General features: G+C 40.9%; 1 protein-coding gene across 1 annotated transcript; it reads left to right on the forward strand.

Annotated features, from left to right (window-relative positions):
* Positions 1-6,775: 6,775 nt before the first annotated feature.
* On the forward strand, positions 6,776-16,654 carry LOC141436930 (uncharacterized). The gene is given in 10 exon segments (XM_074100064.1): positions 6,776-7,012; positions 7,107-7,192; positions 11,919-12,086; positions 13,477-13,583; positions 13,669-13,818; positions 14,214-14,397; positions 14,399-15,284; positions 15,520-15,642; positions 15,687-15,868; positions 15,871-16,654. Coding segments are annotated over 10 exon segments (2,688 nt in total). The 5' UTR covers positions 6,776-6,972; the 3' UTR covers positions 16,633-16,654.
* Positions 16,655-19,665: the final 3,011 nt, after the last annotated feature.

The following is a 19,665-nucleotide window of genomic DNA, read 5'->3' on the forward strand; positions in this document are numbered from 1 at the left end:
AAATATTTTTGTCGTTGTTTTTTCGAAGTTTTTTAACGAGCTTGTAAATTATCACAGCCCTGAAAATGTAATAGGTATGTATATGCGTGGTGATAGCTATTTTGATTGGAATAGCGTAATAATAACTGGGCATTATTCTGGTCACAGTTTTCAGGTGCTGTAGATTTTGATGTCGTTTTAGTTATTTGTCAGAGTTCCTGTATTTCTACCAGAATAGTAAAACACGGTATCAGAATATTCGGTCATTTTTACAGAAAATGACCAGAAAAAAATGAGACGGTTGAAAAGCTCGAATAATCGCCCAATTATGCTTGACAAGTTCGTGTATAAATATAACGCTCTGTTGAATGTCGCAGGGAGCCTCTGCTGCAATTATCAAGTTTTTTTTTTTAAGTGCGGCAAATTCTGACTGCAACAGAGTTCTAACGAGTGTCACGAACAAACTTGTTAAGATATAATGAGGTAACGGCAACTGACGGGGAAACTACGCGGTAAAGGGTAGAGCCACGTCCGTTCTAACGTTAATTCATCAATCAGCCCGTCCGTTCTTCAGTGTACGCCGAAACAAAGAACTGTGCAAACTATTACAAATTACTACTCTACAATATCGCTTTAAGAGTAAAAAGAAAGTAGACATTTATTCACATTCACAAAGACACACAAATAAAAGAAAAAAAAGAAATACAAAATAAAAATACGCGATTTTGTGTGTCCGCCCAAAAGTGAAACGGCCGCTGACTCAGCACAATGCTGAGGCGTAAAGGCGAATAGATTCCATAAAAAAATGTTCGTCAGTTAGGGTCACTTAAACAGAACATAATGAAGATATAGCCCGTCAAAGCTCCGTGCGACGTCACGCTTAGGTACACTTTTATTCAGAAGTAGCATCGCATCGAGCATCAACATCACCCCGACGTTTGACGCGCTTTTTCTTTATCATTTTTTGTTTGATTAACAGAAGAAAAAATTCGTGGCCGATTAGTGTTTTTTACTCGTGCACTACCTGACATATTTTATTTTCTGACTGTGTGACTGAACTGTGTTTGAAGCGCCCTAATCATAAGTTAGGTGATATCCAGTCCTGTTTCTTGCTTAGATTATTAGTTTAAGCTCTTAGAACCTGGGCGACCAAGCGTTGCTCGGGCTAAAACTCGATAATAAGCGTTTTCCCAGAGATAAGACCAAGCTAGATCGATTTGTCACCCCCGAAAACCTCCACATACCAAATTTCATCGAAATCGTTGGAGCCGTTTCCGAAATCCCCGAAATATATAAATATACAGAATGCTCGTTAAAGATTAGGTCAGGCCAAAGTTCTACATCTGTAACTGCCACTTTAAGAGTTCGTTAACATTAAGGAAATAAATAATATTTTTTAAAAATTAAAAGAAGAAGGTTCTTGAATGGCGTCCGCGGACCGGAGACGAGCTGTCGGTTGGCCTCCAACAAGATTAGGACGAGGTTAAGATTGCGATCGCTGGATAAAGCTGACCGGTCTGAGTGGAGAGCCTTGGGGGAGGCCTATGTCCAGCAGTGGACGTCTTTCGGCTGACATGATGATGATGAAAAATTAAAAATCACAATTTTGCCACAGTATTGAGATCGTGTACAGAATGAGGCAATTCAATTTTAGTGCAACCACATAATTATACAAACTTCGAAATTTTTATCTTATTGTACGGTATAAATAGCAACTCAAGCAACACGATAACTTAAATTGTCATTAGGAGTTTTTAACCCTTTATAAGGCCCTATTTATTGGAGCATAGCATACCACAGAATCAAAAGCAGCTATCGAATACATACAGTCATCTTCATATAGTACGTAGCAGTCAAGATCACAAAATACTTGGAAACATCCAAATAGTCATTAACACTGACCCAATCAAAGCGATCAAATTGCTCAGGACATCCATCGTGTACAAATAAATCGGAGCACGCACATAACCACTAGTAGCGTAGCAGCCATAATATCCAAAAGTATGGGACACATTAGAAAACTGAGCTTTATTTAAAAGGTTTAAGGTTTAATCTCGAGTTGAGTGCGAAATAAATTAACACGTCATAAGATTCGACTTTTTGTTTTTGACAATCACCGAAAAGAGTACCAACTTGTCAGTGATAGTGCCGTCTCTTTTATTTGGAGCCTGACGGCTTTTTCACATTTTTATTTACATTGTCAGAAGTTCGGATTAACGGAATTCCTTTTAAATATGGCTTGAATTGGCCAGTATAATTACATTATAAAAGAGTTTTTATTTAATTAAAAAGGTAATGACATGTGCATTTTGCACCAAGAGACTGAAAATGGAACACCGTTCACATTGTATTAAATATGACTAGCTAACTGGATCAGTGGACCTTACACGGTATGTAATAAAGTTAATTTTCCTGTGGTGTCCCATACTTTTGGATACTTTGGCTGCTACGGTTAGTACCGGCTAATGTCGGCTTGAATGTTATAAAGTATTTGGCGACGTGCGTGCTCCGGTATATTTGTACACGATGAATGTCTCGAACAATTTGACCGCTTTGACTGATTGTGAGTCACTGGTAATGACTATTTTGTATGTTTCCAAGTATTTGGTGATCTTGGCTGCGACGTACTATATGAAGCTGACTGTACCTGACAAAGAATATTTTTAAAGCTAGTCGTATTTTCAATAATTACAATGGAAATTGTGACGTATTATGAAAGCAATAAGGTTCAGTTTCCAACTCAATGCATGTGGTCGCTAAATCGCCTCTGCCTTATAAGGGTTTAATAAGATCATCAACATAGATAGACTTTTTATTTCTCATTACATACGAACTTGAGATTCTTAGTACTTAGATAGTAATATTTAAATCATCACTGATGTTGATGTATCATCTTTTAGTAACATGCTTGCTTGTTTGCTATCTTAAAACATACTTGATTTGAAGTATCATTATTCATTACATTACCCTGTCTATTGTTTCTGTAAGTCGCAGTCGAGTCCTAGTGTAATATAAATATCCAATACGATATAATTAGTAGGAAATAAATGTCATTGACTCTATATGAATGTAATATAACCATCATGGTGGCTTGTACTGTCTGTGAAGTGGAATTTGAGACTGATAAGTGAGTCTATATTTTAAGTCTTTTTAATGTGTAAAAATAAAAAGTGGCCATTTCATTCACTCAAAGATAGTGCGGGGAAAATATGTCGATAATGTAATAGTAGATTATTGTCGTGGCCTGGAAATAGCCAATTGCTGGCTGAGTATGAGTTTAACTAATACGAAACCAGGAATTGCTATTCCAGCCGAGACTAATATAAAGCTTTTCTCAAAAATGGTGAATAATTTTGAAATAGAATAAAAATTTTCACAAAATATAATATAACATTTCATTTTATTCCAATATTTTTCGTATGCTTTCCCGCCTTTTTTTCATTAAAAATAAACTGCAGGTGTATTTTTACACCGAAAACACCAGAAGCTGTTTCAGACCCAATAAAAAAAGTCCGGGGTTCCAACAAAATATCTGGTACCGGCCATTAGACTTGGCTGTATACGACTTGTGCCAACATTTCCATGGCCTTTTTAACTTTAAAAAAAAAATGTGACCGATTGCAGCAGGGCTACTACGAAACTCGAAGTTCGTGTTGTGCGGTCCCTCTGTCACTTGCACTATTTAATACGAGAGGTAGAGGGACTGCACGACACGAACTTCAAGTTTCGAGTTTCGTAGTAGCCCCGCTAGCGCGCTAATTTATTATTGTCGAGCTAGCCCGCCTGCAATCTTTTTAACTTTTTAATTTTTCGCTAACCATAAACTATGCACTTCACCTTCTGATATGTAAAGAATAATGTCAACTTTTACGGTCATTTTTGAGAAAAGTACCATACGTTAAGCGTTGCTACACACATAAGTGGGCCGACATAAATCGGCACAACAGAACGGTAAACTTGAATTCATGTAGATGGTGTTTAGGGGTAAAGCCGGTCGACTTTCCTGCACGCATTCCTACATTACGCAAGATATGCCGAACAATTGCTTCGGGTCGGCTTTGTTTCACATATACTGCCGAACCGACAATGCCGGCCCGGTTATGTGTGTATCAACCCTAAACTCTGTTAATCTTCGACACTAATTCCACTGTGTCCAGGTGTAACATTTCCTGAGCTTTGTTATGAAATATCCCGCACTTATATATTTTTATAAGCTGTCGATTTGCCTACTCCTGTCTTTAAATCATATAGGTACCTATAATAAAATACAGAGTGGCTATGTATATTACGTGTAATAATGTAATTATAAATTTAATGTTTATTACAACTGTATTTCTAAGTGGGCTTGTGCGTTTTATTTTCCTTTTCTGCACTTTCCTTTGTATGAGGCAGTGACTCGATGTCGTCTATACCTAAATATAAAACAAAGTCGTGTTAGTTACACCATTTATAACTCAAGAACGGCTGGACCAATTTTTATGATATTTGTGTTTTTGGATTTGTCTTCGTCAGGAATAGGCTAATAAGTATTAAAAACATTGGAAAATTAAGGAAAAATAAAAGAAAAAACATTTTACCATACAAAATGTTCATGGGTTTCGTAACTGTCAAACATTTAATGTTCATCCCGTCGATACGGTAAACTCTCCCCTCAAATTTAAAGAACGTATTTAAATAAATTGGACCCGCTAGATGGCGCTGTTATAGGTATGTTATCATAATTTTAATGTATATAGTGTTTTTTGGGCAGGCTACTACAAATTCTCGCCAACCGAAGGATTTTAATGGTACGTCGAGGTCCCTAATTCACACACATTATACTATTTGTTACTAAGCGGAAACCGCACGACAGCGACTTCGAGTTCGTAAGCCCTGCAGGACATCACCAACACACACGATCTCGGCAATAGATGTAGACCATAGTGTACTCTCACATGGCGAGCCCGACGATGCGCCAAGACCTAACATATTTTTTAACTAATACTTACAATATAACTCGTATCGTGCAGTCTATTTCTTTCATATGAAATAGGGCCAGGCCTTCTAGATACTGTGCCATCTAGCGTCAAGTAGTAGAACTAGTTACCGTCACATTTTGACGAATGGACATTCGAAAAAGCTTGTTTGGCACTAGATGGCGTTATAACGTCTTAAACTTTCGTGATTTTCACTCATAGTCAAAATACTTCGCACAGCAGGGCTACTACGAAACTCGAAGTTCGTGTCGTGCGTCCCTCTGACACTTATACTATTTAATACGAGAGCGAGAGGGACGGTACGATACGAACTTCGAGTTTCGTAGTAGCCCTGCAGGACATCACGCTAACACACACGAGTAAAATTTACCTCGACGTTTCGGCAACATTACAGTGGCCGTGGTCACGAATAGACTGAAGTGTGGGGTGTCAAGTCTGCCTAGCAACGCGAGTCCTTCGAACTACCCGCACTTGATCACAAATAGTACCGGCACTCGTATCACGAACTACCCGCACTTGGTCATTATTGGTAAATTTTACTCGTGTGTGTTAGCGTGATAAGTCCTGTGCGTGGTATTTTAACTATAGATGGCGTTAGTTAGTTAAGTGCTAAAATGTTTGTTGTGTTGCAAGATTACCTACGTGATAACACAACACAGAATAAGTATAGTCTTGTAATAATAGTACAAGGTGATAACTTCAAAGATTTCATGATAAAGATAAGCAACTTTTAAAACAGTTACAACAAGTAAATTAACAACGTCTACTTTATGTTCTCAATTATCAATGTATGATACCAACACAATAGGTTACGTTACCTACTTTTACAACACAACAGTTTTGTTACTTCATTTGCAGATCATACTTCACAAAAATTAACAAAGATATAAAATTGATTCGCAAGGAATAGAAGATTTTGAGAGAAACAGTGATAAGAAAGTATTTGTTTTTTAATTAAAAAAGTCACTGGTTCACTCGGATCGAAATCCTTTGTCCTTCAACAGAATCGTATTAACCCCGGCTCCGACCTACATCGGCTCGCAAAATAAACAGGCCGCTGCGCGAGGCTACCTATCCACCTAGGTACTCGCCGGCCTCCACATAACATGAGCAATCAATAAACTATGTACACGGCATGTAGGTACTGTCCGCCGAGCCCACGAGCCCGGCCGGGCCTCCGTGTCATATTTATGTATACATTGCTGATACGCTCCTTTTTCCTGTTCCCAGTATATTCGACTGCAATATGAGCACAACGCAGCGCGACTCGATGTTTAAACTGTTTTTACAAACAAAATAACCATCGGCATTTGATTTACTATATACAGTATACATAACGGCATACGGCTCTACTTTCAGAAATAAAATTTACCTATAGGTAGGTACTCTGTTTAATTTAAGGTTTGAATTAACGGTCAAATTGTAACACACAGTTCTCGGTATTTCGAACGCAAATGGACTCAAAATACCTACATGTACATTTATTATCGGTATTTATTATGTTTTTATTATAAAAGTTAACACAATTTTAAATAGTTTCGTTTCATTAAAAAAAGTGCAAATTTTACAGTTAAGTTTCTAATGTTAAAATAAATGGAGTATGACTTGACAATAAAACGAATTACAAGAATATCACGGTACGACATGATTTTTTTCTCATGTCTAGGCAATGCAACGGTCCCATTCGATTGTTTCGTTTGTTTCGTAGCTTTGCTTTGGTTTTTCATAGAATATTACGTACCTACTTATCGATCAAGACATCGATTTTTGGGGCCATAGATCAGCACAAGCAAACTCTATGCTCTATTATTGGTGTCAGCTGTCAATGACATTTCTACGTTCGAACGTATTTTGCAAAATGCATTTTTAGTTTTGCATAATTTGTTTCTTATCTTATATAATTAGTGCCTTAGTAGTTTAATTAGGATATGTACAAAAGTTCACAGATGAAAATGTGAATATCACTGTGTCTAATTGAGGTATACATTGTGAAAGACAGTGAACTATTTAATTGAAGATGGTGTCGACTTTGAGTCGTCAAGAAAAATTTAATCAAGGTTCGCCATATTTTCAACCCTTATTTATTTTGCACTAGAGTAGTGTGTTCTTAAGTGCACTGTCCTAAGTCATAACTGTGTTTTTGTGTTACAGTAAGAAGAAATTTCTGTTTTTATTTGGATATTCAAGAGCATGGACTGGCTAGGACAATATCTAGAAGGCTTCAAGACATGGGATTTGTAAGTATATTTCCATTTATTTACCGCTAGAATACTTGTGCATTATTATTGTTATGTTATACATCAAAAGGAGGTATACGTTGCATGAAACGGTGTATTTGGTTATGTAGCAGGTATAATGATACTAAATTACGAATCACGTGGTTAAGGCTATTGTGTTACGAGCTACGTGTATTTTATTTAGTCGCCTTACATACGCTCCGTTTCAAGTTTTAAATGACTCATTCATTAATCATACGAGTAACGAAAGTAGTGATTATGAAATATTTTGATCATTATACGTTATTACAATTCAATTTTAATATATTTTTAAATCGTTTTCAAAACTTGTTCCCCTTAAATTCCTTAATGTCGCTATCTTTCATAAAAATCTGCGTAGGAACGAAACGCAATTTGAACGAACCAATAGAGAACGTTGCCCCTTCCGCCCGACACCAGCGCTGCTAGCGACCTAAACAAAAACTAAAAGGAAATAACTCCATCTTGTATGACAGATTTGTGTGTTTATTGTTAATATTTCGAATATCTACGGCAAATGTACCTATTTACGAATACGAATTGTTACATTAAAAGCATAAACCATCGTAAGTTCTGTTATGCATTAAAAAATACGGATATTTAAAGACAGTGTCGTAATTCAAAGTGAATCTAGTAGTGACGAAGTGCCCATCTCATTGAATGGTATATAGTTACTTATTTTTGTGATAAGCGGAGCGCGCGAGGCTCGCGGGCGGCTTTTGTGTAAGTATATACGCTCGGCAATGCTTTCATAGTCGAACCGACACCGGGATCGGGTCACAATCGTTTAGAAATCGGTTTAAAACATGTTAATACAACGTCCAGTCGGGCCCGTAGCTTGCGTTCGATTTTAGGTCATCTTTTGTACGGTCGCGTTAGAACCGCGGTCGCACTGCGAAATGCAACGGGCCGAGCCGAGGCCGCACGCAGCCACCTCACGCTCGCGGTGTACTCTATCCATTTTAAAAGCGGTTCAAAAGAGTGGTTTCCTATCGGTTACGCGTGTGTATGCTTAATTTTTGACAGTTGATATTACTTTTGCCGTCTCAAGGGGTTGTGGTTCTTAAGACGCGAGTTGTAAGGGTGAGTTTGGTGTGCGGGTGGCGGGCATGTTATTTTTTTGCGCGGGACGGTTGGAGCGAACGAAGGGCGGGAGCCGGCGACGCGCTACGCTTGCTGACCGTATTTCAAGGAAAGTGCGCCGCGTATTATGTCGGCGCGCCGCCCGGCGGCCCGCACCGCGCCGTGCCGTTACCTCATCAACTTACCTACATGTAGCCACTTCTACTTGATATTCACTTCCTGATACCTATTAACTCCTCATGCCTAAATCAGCGTTTAATTGCTAAGGGGACATTGCGACATTTTGTAACATTGCATTTACTGGGTCAAAATGCAAGTTTTATGCTTACTTTAACAACATATTTGCAAAATGCACTGTTGTTATTTTTATAAAATGACAGTGACAGCAAATTCTTATTAGAGTTGCAAGTTATTAGTAATTAATTTGCAATTATTCTCTTTTTTCTGGCAACACCAGTACTAATTCAAAAACTATTATTGTATGTAGTTATAAACATATATTTAATTTATCATAAAAGTCACCATGGCAAATGCAATAACAACACTGTTTTCAAATAGACTAATATTATACCAATTATCTTGGGTTAAAATCTCAATTCAACTCAATATAATCACATTATTCTTGCAAATGCAATTGAAGAGTACACTTGGCCTGAAGTTTACACTAATATCAACGCACCTGCCATTTAATTAATGATTACCTGCTTAACATGTTCCACATCTTGTTTCTTTAGTCTTGAAATGTTAAATAAGCTGAATTTGAATACAATTTTTGCTTTGACAGAATTCTTAAAACACTAATCAGATTTTAAAATAAGGTTGCTTGTGGTTAGACTTGACTCGCTCCATGCTTTGATAGGTTAGGTTAGATAATGAAAATAATAGAATCCATGGTTTTGCCTTGTGAATTTCGTTGTTCAGTCTTTGATGTAGTGAAACAAATGAAATTGAAGAAATATTTGAGTATAGTTAATTATTATTATTATTATATAAGGTTCTATAAGGTTCTGTGAGATGATGGATGTATGTTTGTCCACCTGTACTTAAAAAAAAAATGTTTAAATGTTTTGTTTTGTTTTATACATTTAATTTATGAATTGTTGTTTTGTTGGATTGTCATTCAATCTCTTTCTCTCTTCTCAGTGTTTGTCTTGCGCAGTGCCTTACAGCCTTATTCATAAAAAGTTAGAGCCTCCTTGAAGGCTCCTTGAAGGCCCGATGCTAAAAAACATGATTCATAAACGTAGCGCTAATCAGTCGATCAAGGCTCTGCTAAAGTTACCGTAGACCCTCCTTTATCTCCCTGCTAAGTCACAAAATGGCCGCCACAAGTTTGAACAGCTGACTTTGAGAAGAGCAAAAAACCATACCGAAGATATTTTTAGTGAAGGGTGAAGTTACGCAAAGATTAAAAAAAAAACAGGAAAAATTATTTTTAGGAATTTGTATTTAAAAATCCTCTAAAATTACTGCTACTTTACTACTTTACTAACAATAAATATGAAAAAAATAAAATTAGGATGATTAACATAATTACGGCTTTTTGCACTTAAACATAAACATGCGGATCGGAAATGGCGGGAAAACAAACATCTCGCTTTTTTTTCCTGCTAGTTTGCTGTCACTGCTGTCAATTTTTTTTTTTAATTATCGATGAGGCCATTTTTTGTCTTTGATTTGTCAAGATTGCCAACATAACGCATCTAATCCGTCTATCAGCAGCTCAACAACTAGCAGACTGCTAGCAAGCGTTTATGAATCATACTTCTTGACAACCGTCTAACAAGCTTAATCAGTCTGCTAAGTAACAGACCGATCAAACCTCAATTAAGGATTTTTTATGAATAAGGCTGTTAGTGTTTAACTGTTATACTGTGTAAGTTTCTTTGAAATAAATAAATATAAATTATCAGGCAGGCAGTGGCAAGCAACTGATAGGTGCCTGTATCTAGCTGTTCCTTGGTCAAGTATTCTTTGTATTGTTAATGTGTTGGTTTAGCCAGTTAATATAAAATAGTACTTTTTAATTGTTACTTTATTTCCCAGAAATAATATTTTGGATGAACAAACGGCAGACAAATGTTTTACAACATGTATATCATGATTTTAAAATTAAGTCATAATTTGAAGCATTTCAAATGTGATTAATTTGTAGCCTCAGCAGCAAATTGAAGTACTTGTTCTTTTTCAAATTAAGTTATAGCGAAAATGGTTTACAATTATTATGCTTCCAACTATTTTTAACTTTGCATTTATTTAGATTCATGACGGGTCAATATGTAGAGCAACACTTTTTAACTCTTATCGGAGAAGAGAAAAAGTGTGAAGGAAAGAACGGCTGAACCAAGTCAATATCGTCACTACTTTGAAAAAAATCTTGTATCTCAAATCAATACGTCAACAAAATTGACCTTTGAAATAATGTTCATAAAGTTCACTTAGAAAAGTATCAATTTTGAGGTACAAGCTTTTTTCAAAGTAGTGACGATATATTAAATTAATAGTAACTCAATGTAACATGATACAAAAATAGGGTTGCTGTCATGTCAGTCAGCTTGAATTGGCAAAGACTATTTTAACAGAAGGCTATCAAATTATTTAATATGATTTGTGTCATTTATTACTGGGAGGGGGGATATTTGGTAAGGTGCGGCCACATGCACTCGCACGTCGCTCGATTGCAGCGATAAATCTCATTTTGAAGGTGATTTTTAATTTCCCGCGACTCAAAAAAAGTAGCGTTAAGTCGCCGCGTCGAGCAGCAGCGACAAGATGGCTTCTTGCAGGAATGTTCTTGGCCTTGAAAGCTGATTTCTTAATCTCATTTAGTAGCAGTTGTGCCAGTGGTAGAAATAAAAGAAATTGGAGTGAATGAAGAAATAAATAAAAGTGATTTTGTTGAAATTGGAGGTTTTTTTTTTCAGCGGTAAAGCTCAACATTTTCAGCTTTATCGCTATATGTCACGTGACCAGATTTGACACTGGAAACGAGCGTCGAGCGATTTCATGTGGCCGCAGCCTAAGAATGTAAACTGATTTTCTGTTTTGTTTACTTGTACTTGCAATTTTATTGGCATCTTTTTAACATGAACATAGCAAGTAATAACCCTAAGCACGGAACCAATGACCTAAATGTATCCGCTTCCTTTCTTTAAGAGTATTTCTTTAGCATCCCACATACCTACACAATGAATTATTATTTGATTTAAAATGATGAAAAAAAATATATATTTTTGTACTATATGGTTTACCAAAATAATAATAACTAGCTGTTGCCCGCGACTTCGCTCCCGTTCTAATCTTTTTTTTTGTTTGCACAAACCTTGTCCTGACAATACGGAACACCAGAAAAATAATTATCCAATTCGATGCAGTCGTTCGCAAGTTATGAGCGTACACATACATTTTGGTGATTCATTTTTATTTATATAGAAGATAGATATCACGGGACACTTGACAGCAATTGAACTACACAAAAAAAAGTTTTCTTATTGAAACTACACATCTCACCAATGTTAGGTAGCCACCAAACTGCCCGCTTGACATACTGAAACATACTTCTGACCTGAAATAAATGATTATATTTTACCTATATATACAATACAAGGTGTGATTGTATCCGCAGCAACAGGAGGTGTTCCTGACGTCGCGCGTGACGCACGTGGTGCGCGAGTCGCGCGTGCGGGACGCGCGATGGCGGCGTGAGCCGGGCCGCGCGCGCGCAGATGCCATGCTCGAGCGGGTCCGCCGCACGCCCCAACATCACAACTACGTGCTGCTCACCGTTGAAAAGGTACGGTGGAGCTGAACAAGTGCCCGACAGAGCATTGCTCCATTCATTTCAGGAGGGCTACTACGAAATTCGAATATCGAAGTTCGTGTCGTACTGTCCCTCTAAAGGTCACAGCTCATTAGAGCCACCCGGCACCCGACCAGCACCGCCTCGACTTTCGGCGTCCACTCGTTGTCTACAGGTGTTCCACGGGTGGACGGTGCGTTAACAACGAGTGGACCTCGCGTGATTAACTAGTGGACATCGCGTGGTCCACGAATTTCCGAGTAGTCTATTATGAAATGAGGGTGGGGAGCGCCGCGCCGACCGACCGAGTGGTCTACTCGCCGTCCGGGCGCGGACACTTTGCAAGCGAGGCGAGCATGCCCATACAAATCCATACAAAGAATACTAACCGCTCGCGGCGAGGCGGTGCTGATCGGGTGCCGGGTGGATCTAATGAGCTGTGACCTTTACTCTCGTATAAATAATAAACGTCAGCGGGACGGCAAAATACGAAGTTCGAATTTCACACTGCAGTATAGGGCCAGGGTCATTATTCGAACGTTTATTCCGTGTGATTTTCATGGGCACATTTTTGTTGACATGTTAGAAGATTCTCTTAAAGTTTCCAGGTTATCTAGTAGAAGTACAGGATGTCTCAAAAATTATCGAAAGTGTCATTAAAATACTTCAATCCGGTGATTGCCTTGCTTTTTTGCCATGCTACTTGAAAAAAAAAACCTTCGCTAACTGCTTCAAAAGTGCACAGTATGTGAGAAATATGAGTGTGTGGCAAAGACACGGCATACAAATGAAAAAGTGTGAAAGAACATGTCTGAAAAGATTGAAAAGTATTAAAAAATATTTTTCATTTTCTCACACACTGTATCTTAGGACGTCGTGTAGACTTTTTTTAAATCTCGATTTAAGGCTTACAGACTAACAGTTTTTTTGTGGATCTGACAGGACTTAAGACCACTTAAACCTAGATTAAAAAGCCTGCAAGTGAACGTTAATATAAGTGCAGCTGATTCTTTTAAAAATAATTTTGCTTGGTATTGAGGCGCAATTTGGGCACTTCATTGTATTAGGATAAAACGGTCGTAACTATTAGTACATTCGATCGTGGCAAGGCAAAAATTAATATAAATACTGAACTATGCTTCATTTAAGATTTCAAGAAGTGTGTAGTTTGTAGATCGCGCAGAGTTTCGTCAGTAAACAGTAGATCTTGGGTTTAATCAAGTAGGCCACCCCTGGTTTAGTCTCTGAAATGTCTTCCACTTCAGAAAATTTTAACTTGTGTCCAATACTTTTGCTATACTATTGTAATATTTTTCACTTATACTAACCGCTTTCTTATTTCTTGTTCCTATATATATTTACAGCTTATTTATTAATCTTTCAGGCTATAGCTCTATTGGATAAACTGTATGACACATTCTGCACGGCTCCGCGTAAATCGAATGTCAGGCTCTTCAGTAAACATTTTATCAAGATAGAGTTTTTGGACAAGTATGAACCAAAATTATACAAACAATTCCTCTTTTTTTTTAATCAAAATGTTGCAACGCATCTTTAAGGTTTTGTTCTATTCCAGACAGTGCAGGCCTCTGTACAAAGAGTTCGATACGTGGCCTGAGATATCGCTAGAACCCAATCCGCCAAAGGACAAGAAAGAGAAAAGGGAAATTTTACAACCAGGGGCCGCCGTCAATAACAATCATCAAAATACCACGCAAGATCGCGAGTAAGTTGACATTTGCTACTCCACAGGATTTGTCACTATTTTGTTTGCATTTTATGATCCTTGATTATGACAATACATGATGGTCTTTTAGAAAAAAAGGGATGTAAAAACTATGGCCTATTTGCAAAATAAACTTTTGATTTTGATTGTCTAACCTAACGCAAGGGTCGGCAATAGGCGGACCGCCTAGCCTCGGACCGCAAAGTGTCTAAACATTAGTTAGCTAACCCAAGACCGATGCCACTAATTTGCCTACTTAGCTTTTTATTTTGTATAGTATAATAAATACTTCTCTATCACAAAAATAAAATGAAACAGCATGCTCGACTTTACTTAAAACTAATTGCCGACCCATGGTCCAACGCAATGGCTTGATCGAGTTACTCTTTTTTCAGAATGACAAGAAAGAACCGTCCGCGGATAAAAGAGAAAGAGGACAAGGAGCCGCGCGGCGGCTACTGCGAGGCGTGCGGCACCGACTACACGGAGCTGGCGGCGCACGCGCGCTCGCCGCGACACGCCGCCTTCGTAAGGGACACCAACAACTTCCTCGCGCTGGACACGCTCATCGGCGCCGGCGTGCTGCCCGCTCCCGCTCCCGCTCCCGCGCCCCGCCCCGCTCAACGGCGAGCGCCGCTCGTTGCGCAACATGTGCAACGGGGACGCCGCGCTCAACGGGTCGCCCTCCCCGCGCGCGCGCAACGGCGCCCTCGACGACGACCGCCGCCCCAACACGCGCTGCCGCAAAACCACCGACGCCTCCGAAGACCGCCAGTACTACAAGGTCGTCGGCGTCAGCACCAAATTACGGTCCAGCGGGGGCTTCGTGCCCAAACGGGCGGACTCCTCCCCGACATGCAACGGGACGAAACCGCTGGTCGTTAAGTTCAGGAAAGTGCGCCGTTCCGAGCTCTCCGTGCTGAGCGACGAAGCCGAACAGTTCATGTTCCCGAAGCGAGCCAGCTCGACCAGCTCCACGTCTTCGGAGTCGGACGACGAGGAGCCCCAGGAGCCTCGCCGCAAGACGCCGCCGCAGCCCGCGCCCGCGCTGGAGCGCCGCCGCCACGCGCGCCCTCTCGCGCTCAAGGAGGAGTCCTCGGAGGAGGACAGCTGGCTCGATGACAAGCGGCGCCGGAAACGAAAAGTCGCGCCGGCCGTGCGGCGGACGCGGCGCGCGCCCGTTCGCCCGCCCACGCCAGAGCCCGCGCCGCCGCCCGAGCCCGAGCCCGAGCCCGAGCCGGAGACGCCGGTGCCTCCGCCCCCCGAACCCGAAGTCGTGTCCCCCCTAAGAGAAGAACCGGTGCAACAATGTATGAAATGGGAGGACGGCAAGTTGAAGTATACGCCGGCGGTAGAACAGTTGGAATTCGCATTCGAATGCGTGCCGCGCAGCGAACCCTGGTACGAGACCTTCCAGCGGCAGGACCAAGACAGAGTGCTGGTCAAAAACGTTCCTCGGTGTTTCGGTGAGTGGAATCATATTTAAATTAAAACTAGAGTTTTCTTTGGATACATAACAAAATATTCCATCATTATCCTAGCGTATATACATCACACTGCTGGGCACAGGCCTCCTCTCAGAATGAGAGGGTTCGGGCCGTAGTTCCCACGCGGGCCTAGTGAAGATAAACAAACAAAATGGAACATAGTATTATTTTTTTTGTGTAATAATAAAATGTATACTTTTTGTCATTGTTTCAGCTCTGTATTCAACGTCGCCAAAGTTACCGTACGAGATGGGTCCGCTTCCTCCTCTAAAGCCGAACTGCTGTCCTTTGAGCGCGTTACCCCGGCGGGAGGGCCGGCCGGCGGGGTCTGCGGCGGCGGCGGCGGGGCGGGGGCGGGAGCCGACGCGACGCGCGCGCGGCCCGCCACGCGCGGCCTGCGCACGCGCAAGCTACACGCGCGCCTCGCCGCCGCGCCGCGCCCGCGACACTCGCCGCGCGAGCACGCCTCCACGCGCGCCATCCTCGGCTCGCGCCGCCCGCACGACGACGCCAAGTCCACCGCCTCCGACGACACCGCCAGCGAGCCCGCCGCGCCCTCCGCCGCCTCCGGCCCCGCCCCCGCCCCGGCCCCGCCCTCGAGACCGACGAGCGCCTGCGACAGTTCCTCAGCGAGGTGTACGAGGACGCGGACTTCGACGCGCTCGAACCGGACCCCTTGCACGGCGCCGCGCTGCCGACGTCCACCGCCGCGCCGGACGTGCTCGACCTCGTGTCGGACTGCGACCGCTGCGACATCATCCGGCACCACATCCGGGACGCGGCCGCTCAGCGCCGCGCGACGCGCCGCGGACGGTTCAAGAAGAAGAACCGCACCGGCTGGCCCAACAAGAGGAAGCACAAGAAGGGCGCGCGCGCCGACAGCTCCGACCACAAGACTGAGAGCAGCCTCGACCGCTCGTCCGTCGCCTCCGCCGACACGCGCGACTCCGGGGACCTCTCCGGCGACGACGACAAGCCCGCCCGAGGCGGCAAACTCGACGACGACGACGAGTCGCGGGACGAGCCCATGGACGTCGACCGGCCCGACGCCGACGACAGGTCCAACTCAGACGACAAGCCGCTCAGGCTCAACGTCAAAGTGTTACTAGAAGACAAGAAAGCTGAAAAAGCGAAAGCCGAAAAAGTGAAAGGGTCGTCCTCGGTTTCGGAGAGTGATGAGAAAGAGGAGAGGGTGAAAAAGAAGAAGCGGGCTCTGAACAATCTGGGCAGCTGGTTGCAGCCCGTGGTGCGGGTGGCGCGCGTGGACCCCGCGGCGGCGCGGCGGCTGCGCTCGGCCGGCGCCGGCGCGCGCTCGCGGCTCAGGTAGCGCGCCCGCTGCCTCGCCGCCCTGCCCGCCCTATCCGCCCTGGCTGTCGTGAGGTGAGGACGCCACGAGTGACTGTTACTGGAGACACGGTTCAGATGACGATCTACGTCTACAGATTTATTTATGACTTCAGCAAACTAAGTGAGGCATTGAAGTATACTTTTAAAGCTTGGTCTATGTATGCCTATAGTGTGTATCGGCGTGGAAAAAACTCTGAAACCTTTGAACTTTCTTTAAGTCCGTTGATTGTTTTGCGCCATCATGACCCAGCAAGTGTTGTTTGTTAGTTTATGAATATTTTTTATTTTTTGTTTTGTTCACAAAATATTTGAGTCATAGTTAAAATGAGAAAAGTTTTTCCATGTCAGCCTTTATGACATTGACTTAGGATAGATTCTTACTCAGCCTGTGTTAAAACTTTTTTTTACTACATCTATAGCGCAATGTCGGTTACATTTTTGGCTCCATGTCTATTCCATTTGGTGCCTCACTTAGTTGTCTGACTGCCTATTCTGACTTATTGCAGGCCACAATGTTTTCTTCTGATTAGTTCATTTTAAGTGAGTCTCAGTTGAAGGTACAGATGTTAAAAGAGGGTTTGCATTGTTTAATGAATTTATATTAAATTCATTACATGAATGGTGCAGAGTGGTTATTGTATAGATGATCCATTGACTTGGAAGGGTACCATTATTTTTTGTTAATTACTATGTATTAGTGTTATGTTGCATGGGTATAGGAAGAAAACATTGTGGATAACAAAAACACTAGCCATAATTGTCAATTTCGTTCTTTCTAATGTAAAGCAGTTGTACAAGATATAGTCGTACTAGAAAAAATATCAAATGGAACTATATTTTGAGGTTGGCAAACTAAGGGTATAGTTGTATGAGTATTGTAAATAGTCTAATTTAACATTATCTCAGAGTGTAGCGCTGTACGAGTAAGTGTGTCTGTGAGCAAAGCCTGGGAGCTTTGTCATTATAAATGTTGCGCATGCCTAGAATACTGTGTTGTATTGTTTCTTTCCTTTATTATTTATAAAAAGAAGTTATCTCGTGTAATATTTCGTCAATAAAAATTGTATAAAATATTATGATTCTAAAATGAAGTTTTTAATTTTACAATTGTGAAGTGTCCCACAAAACAAAGCCTCAAGATTCCACATTACATTGCGAGGTCGGTGCTGCCACGCTGTCAAGTACATACAGTGTGGCCATATAATTAAGAACGATTTTTTTAGAGAAATTTTTCAAACTGACAAGTGTTACTAACTGCATGTATATTTTTGTACTTCTCTCGGTATCGTAAAACTTTTCCGTACTAGCGGTAAATTCATTTATACATTATAATTGGCTAAAAAATAAATAGATAAACTTTATACATTACATCTAAACCTAGTATTACTACTTACTGGCTGGATCATATAATTAAGAACGCTGAATAGTTATTTTTTTATTCAATTTAAATAGAGAACGGACCGCCGCTTTGTGGTTTTAGGTTATTATTTGAATAATTTTGGCGCCATTTAGTGCCGTAAAAGTCTTAAAGGCGATTGCTTCATATAAAAACAACGGGGAAAAATAAAAGTTGTGATAAATCTACAAGAAAAGTAATACTAAACTTCGCGACAAGAATTGGTCGTATAAACACATAGCCGATCATCTGCAATGTTCAAAAACTATGGTTTTCCACGCCATAAAGCATTTTGCTACGTATCAACTACTTCAAATGTTCCGCGTGTACCTAGACAAAGAAAGTCACCTCGTCGAGATGATCGAAATATCGTTCGTTTGGCAAAACAAAATTCTTTTTAAAGGGTCTAATGAGTTGAGAAAAGAATATTTTGGCGAAAACAACCCTTCAGCAATCTTCGGCACGCAGTATTCGAATGCGTATGGTGGAAGAAAAGTTGCACGGAAGGATAGCAAGGAAGGTGCCTATGTTGAAACGGTGTCATAGGCAAGCCCGGCTTGCATTTGCAAGAAGATATGAAAACTGGACAGTCAGACAGTGGAAAAACGTTCTTTTTTCTGACGAGACAAAAATAAATAGGGTATGTTCTGATGGCAAACGATATGTAAAACGGCCTCCAAATAAAGCATCCGACCCAAAGTACACAAAGTAACTTTAAAGCATGCCGGGGGAAATGTAAAAAATTTGGGGATGTTTTCTGGACATGGTGTTGGACCTGTTAGGCTGATAGAAGGAAACATGGATCAATTTCAATACAAAAACATACTGGAAGAAACAATGTTACCATATGCTGAAGGCGTGCTTCCGGTTATTTGGACATTCCAGCACGACAATGATCCAAGCATACTGCACGTACAGTTAAGGAATTCCTCACATCGCAATCAGTTTCTGTCTTAGATTGGCCAGCCAACAGCCCCGATCTTAGAGCAATAGAGCATCTTTGGTGCGAAGTCAAGAAAAAAGTTTCAAATCGACAGTTGTGGCAATTTAAGAGAACTGTATGACGTATTCTTAGAAGAATGGAACTCTATCTCTCTTGCGAAATGTCAAAAATTGATAGATTCAATGCCTCGCCGGTGTAAGGCAGTACTAAAAAGCCGTGGACATGCTACTAACTATTAATTTTAGTTAAAATGTATTGCATTGCTTTTTTTTATGTACAAACTTCACGTTAGTGTGATTTAGTTAATCTAAGTTTCAAATAAAAAAACTTTCAAACCGTTCAATAAATCGTTCTTAATTATTTGTCCAGCTTCATTACTATTTGAATTTGTTACTAAAGAGAATAAAAACAAAATTGGAAAAAAAAATGTTCAGTAATTTTAATCTTTATTCTAAATCCGTTTGCTCTATTCATGGCTATTTCATAACGTAACTAGTTACTTCTAAGAAGGACCCACGACTACACATGGCATGATTTAGTTAAAAATAATCTGGAACTTCAAATCGTTCTTAATTACGTGGCCACCACTGTATGTACCTCAGTGTAAGGCCTAAGTGCCCACTCAAGTTAACGTGCGGCACTCGCGATTCGCATGTAAATGTGTACGAGCAGAC

Source organism: Choristoneura fumiferana, chromosome 17 (assembly GCF_025370935.1).
Source record: "Choristoneura fumiferana chromosome 17, NRCan_CFum_1, whole genome shotgun sequence".
NCBI lineage: Eukaryota > Metazoa > Arthropoda > Insecta > Lepidoptera > Tortricidae > Choristoneura > Choristoneura fumiferana.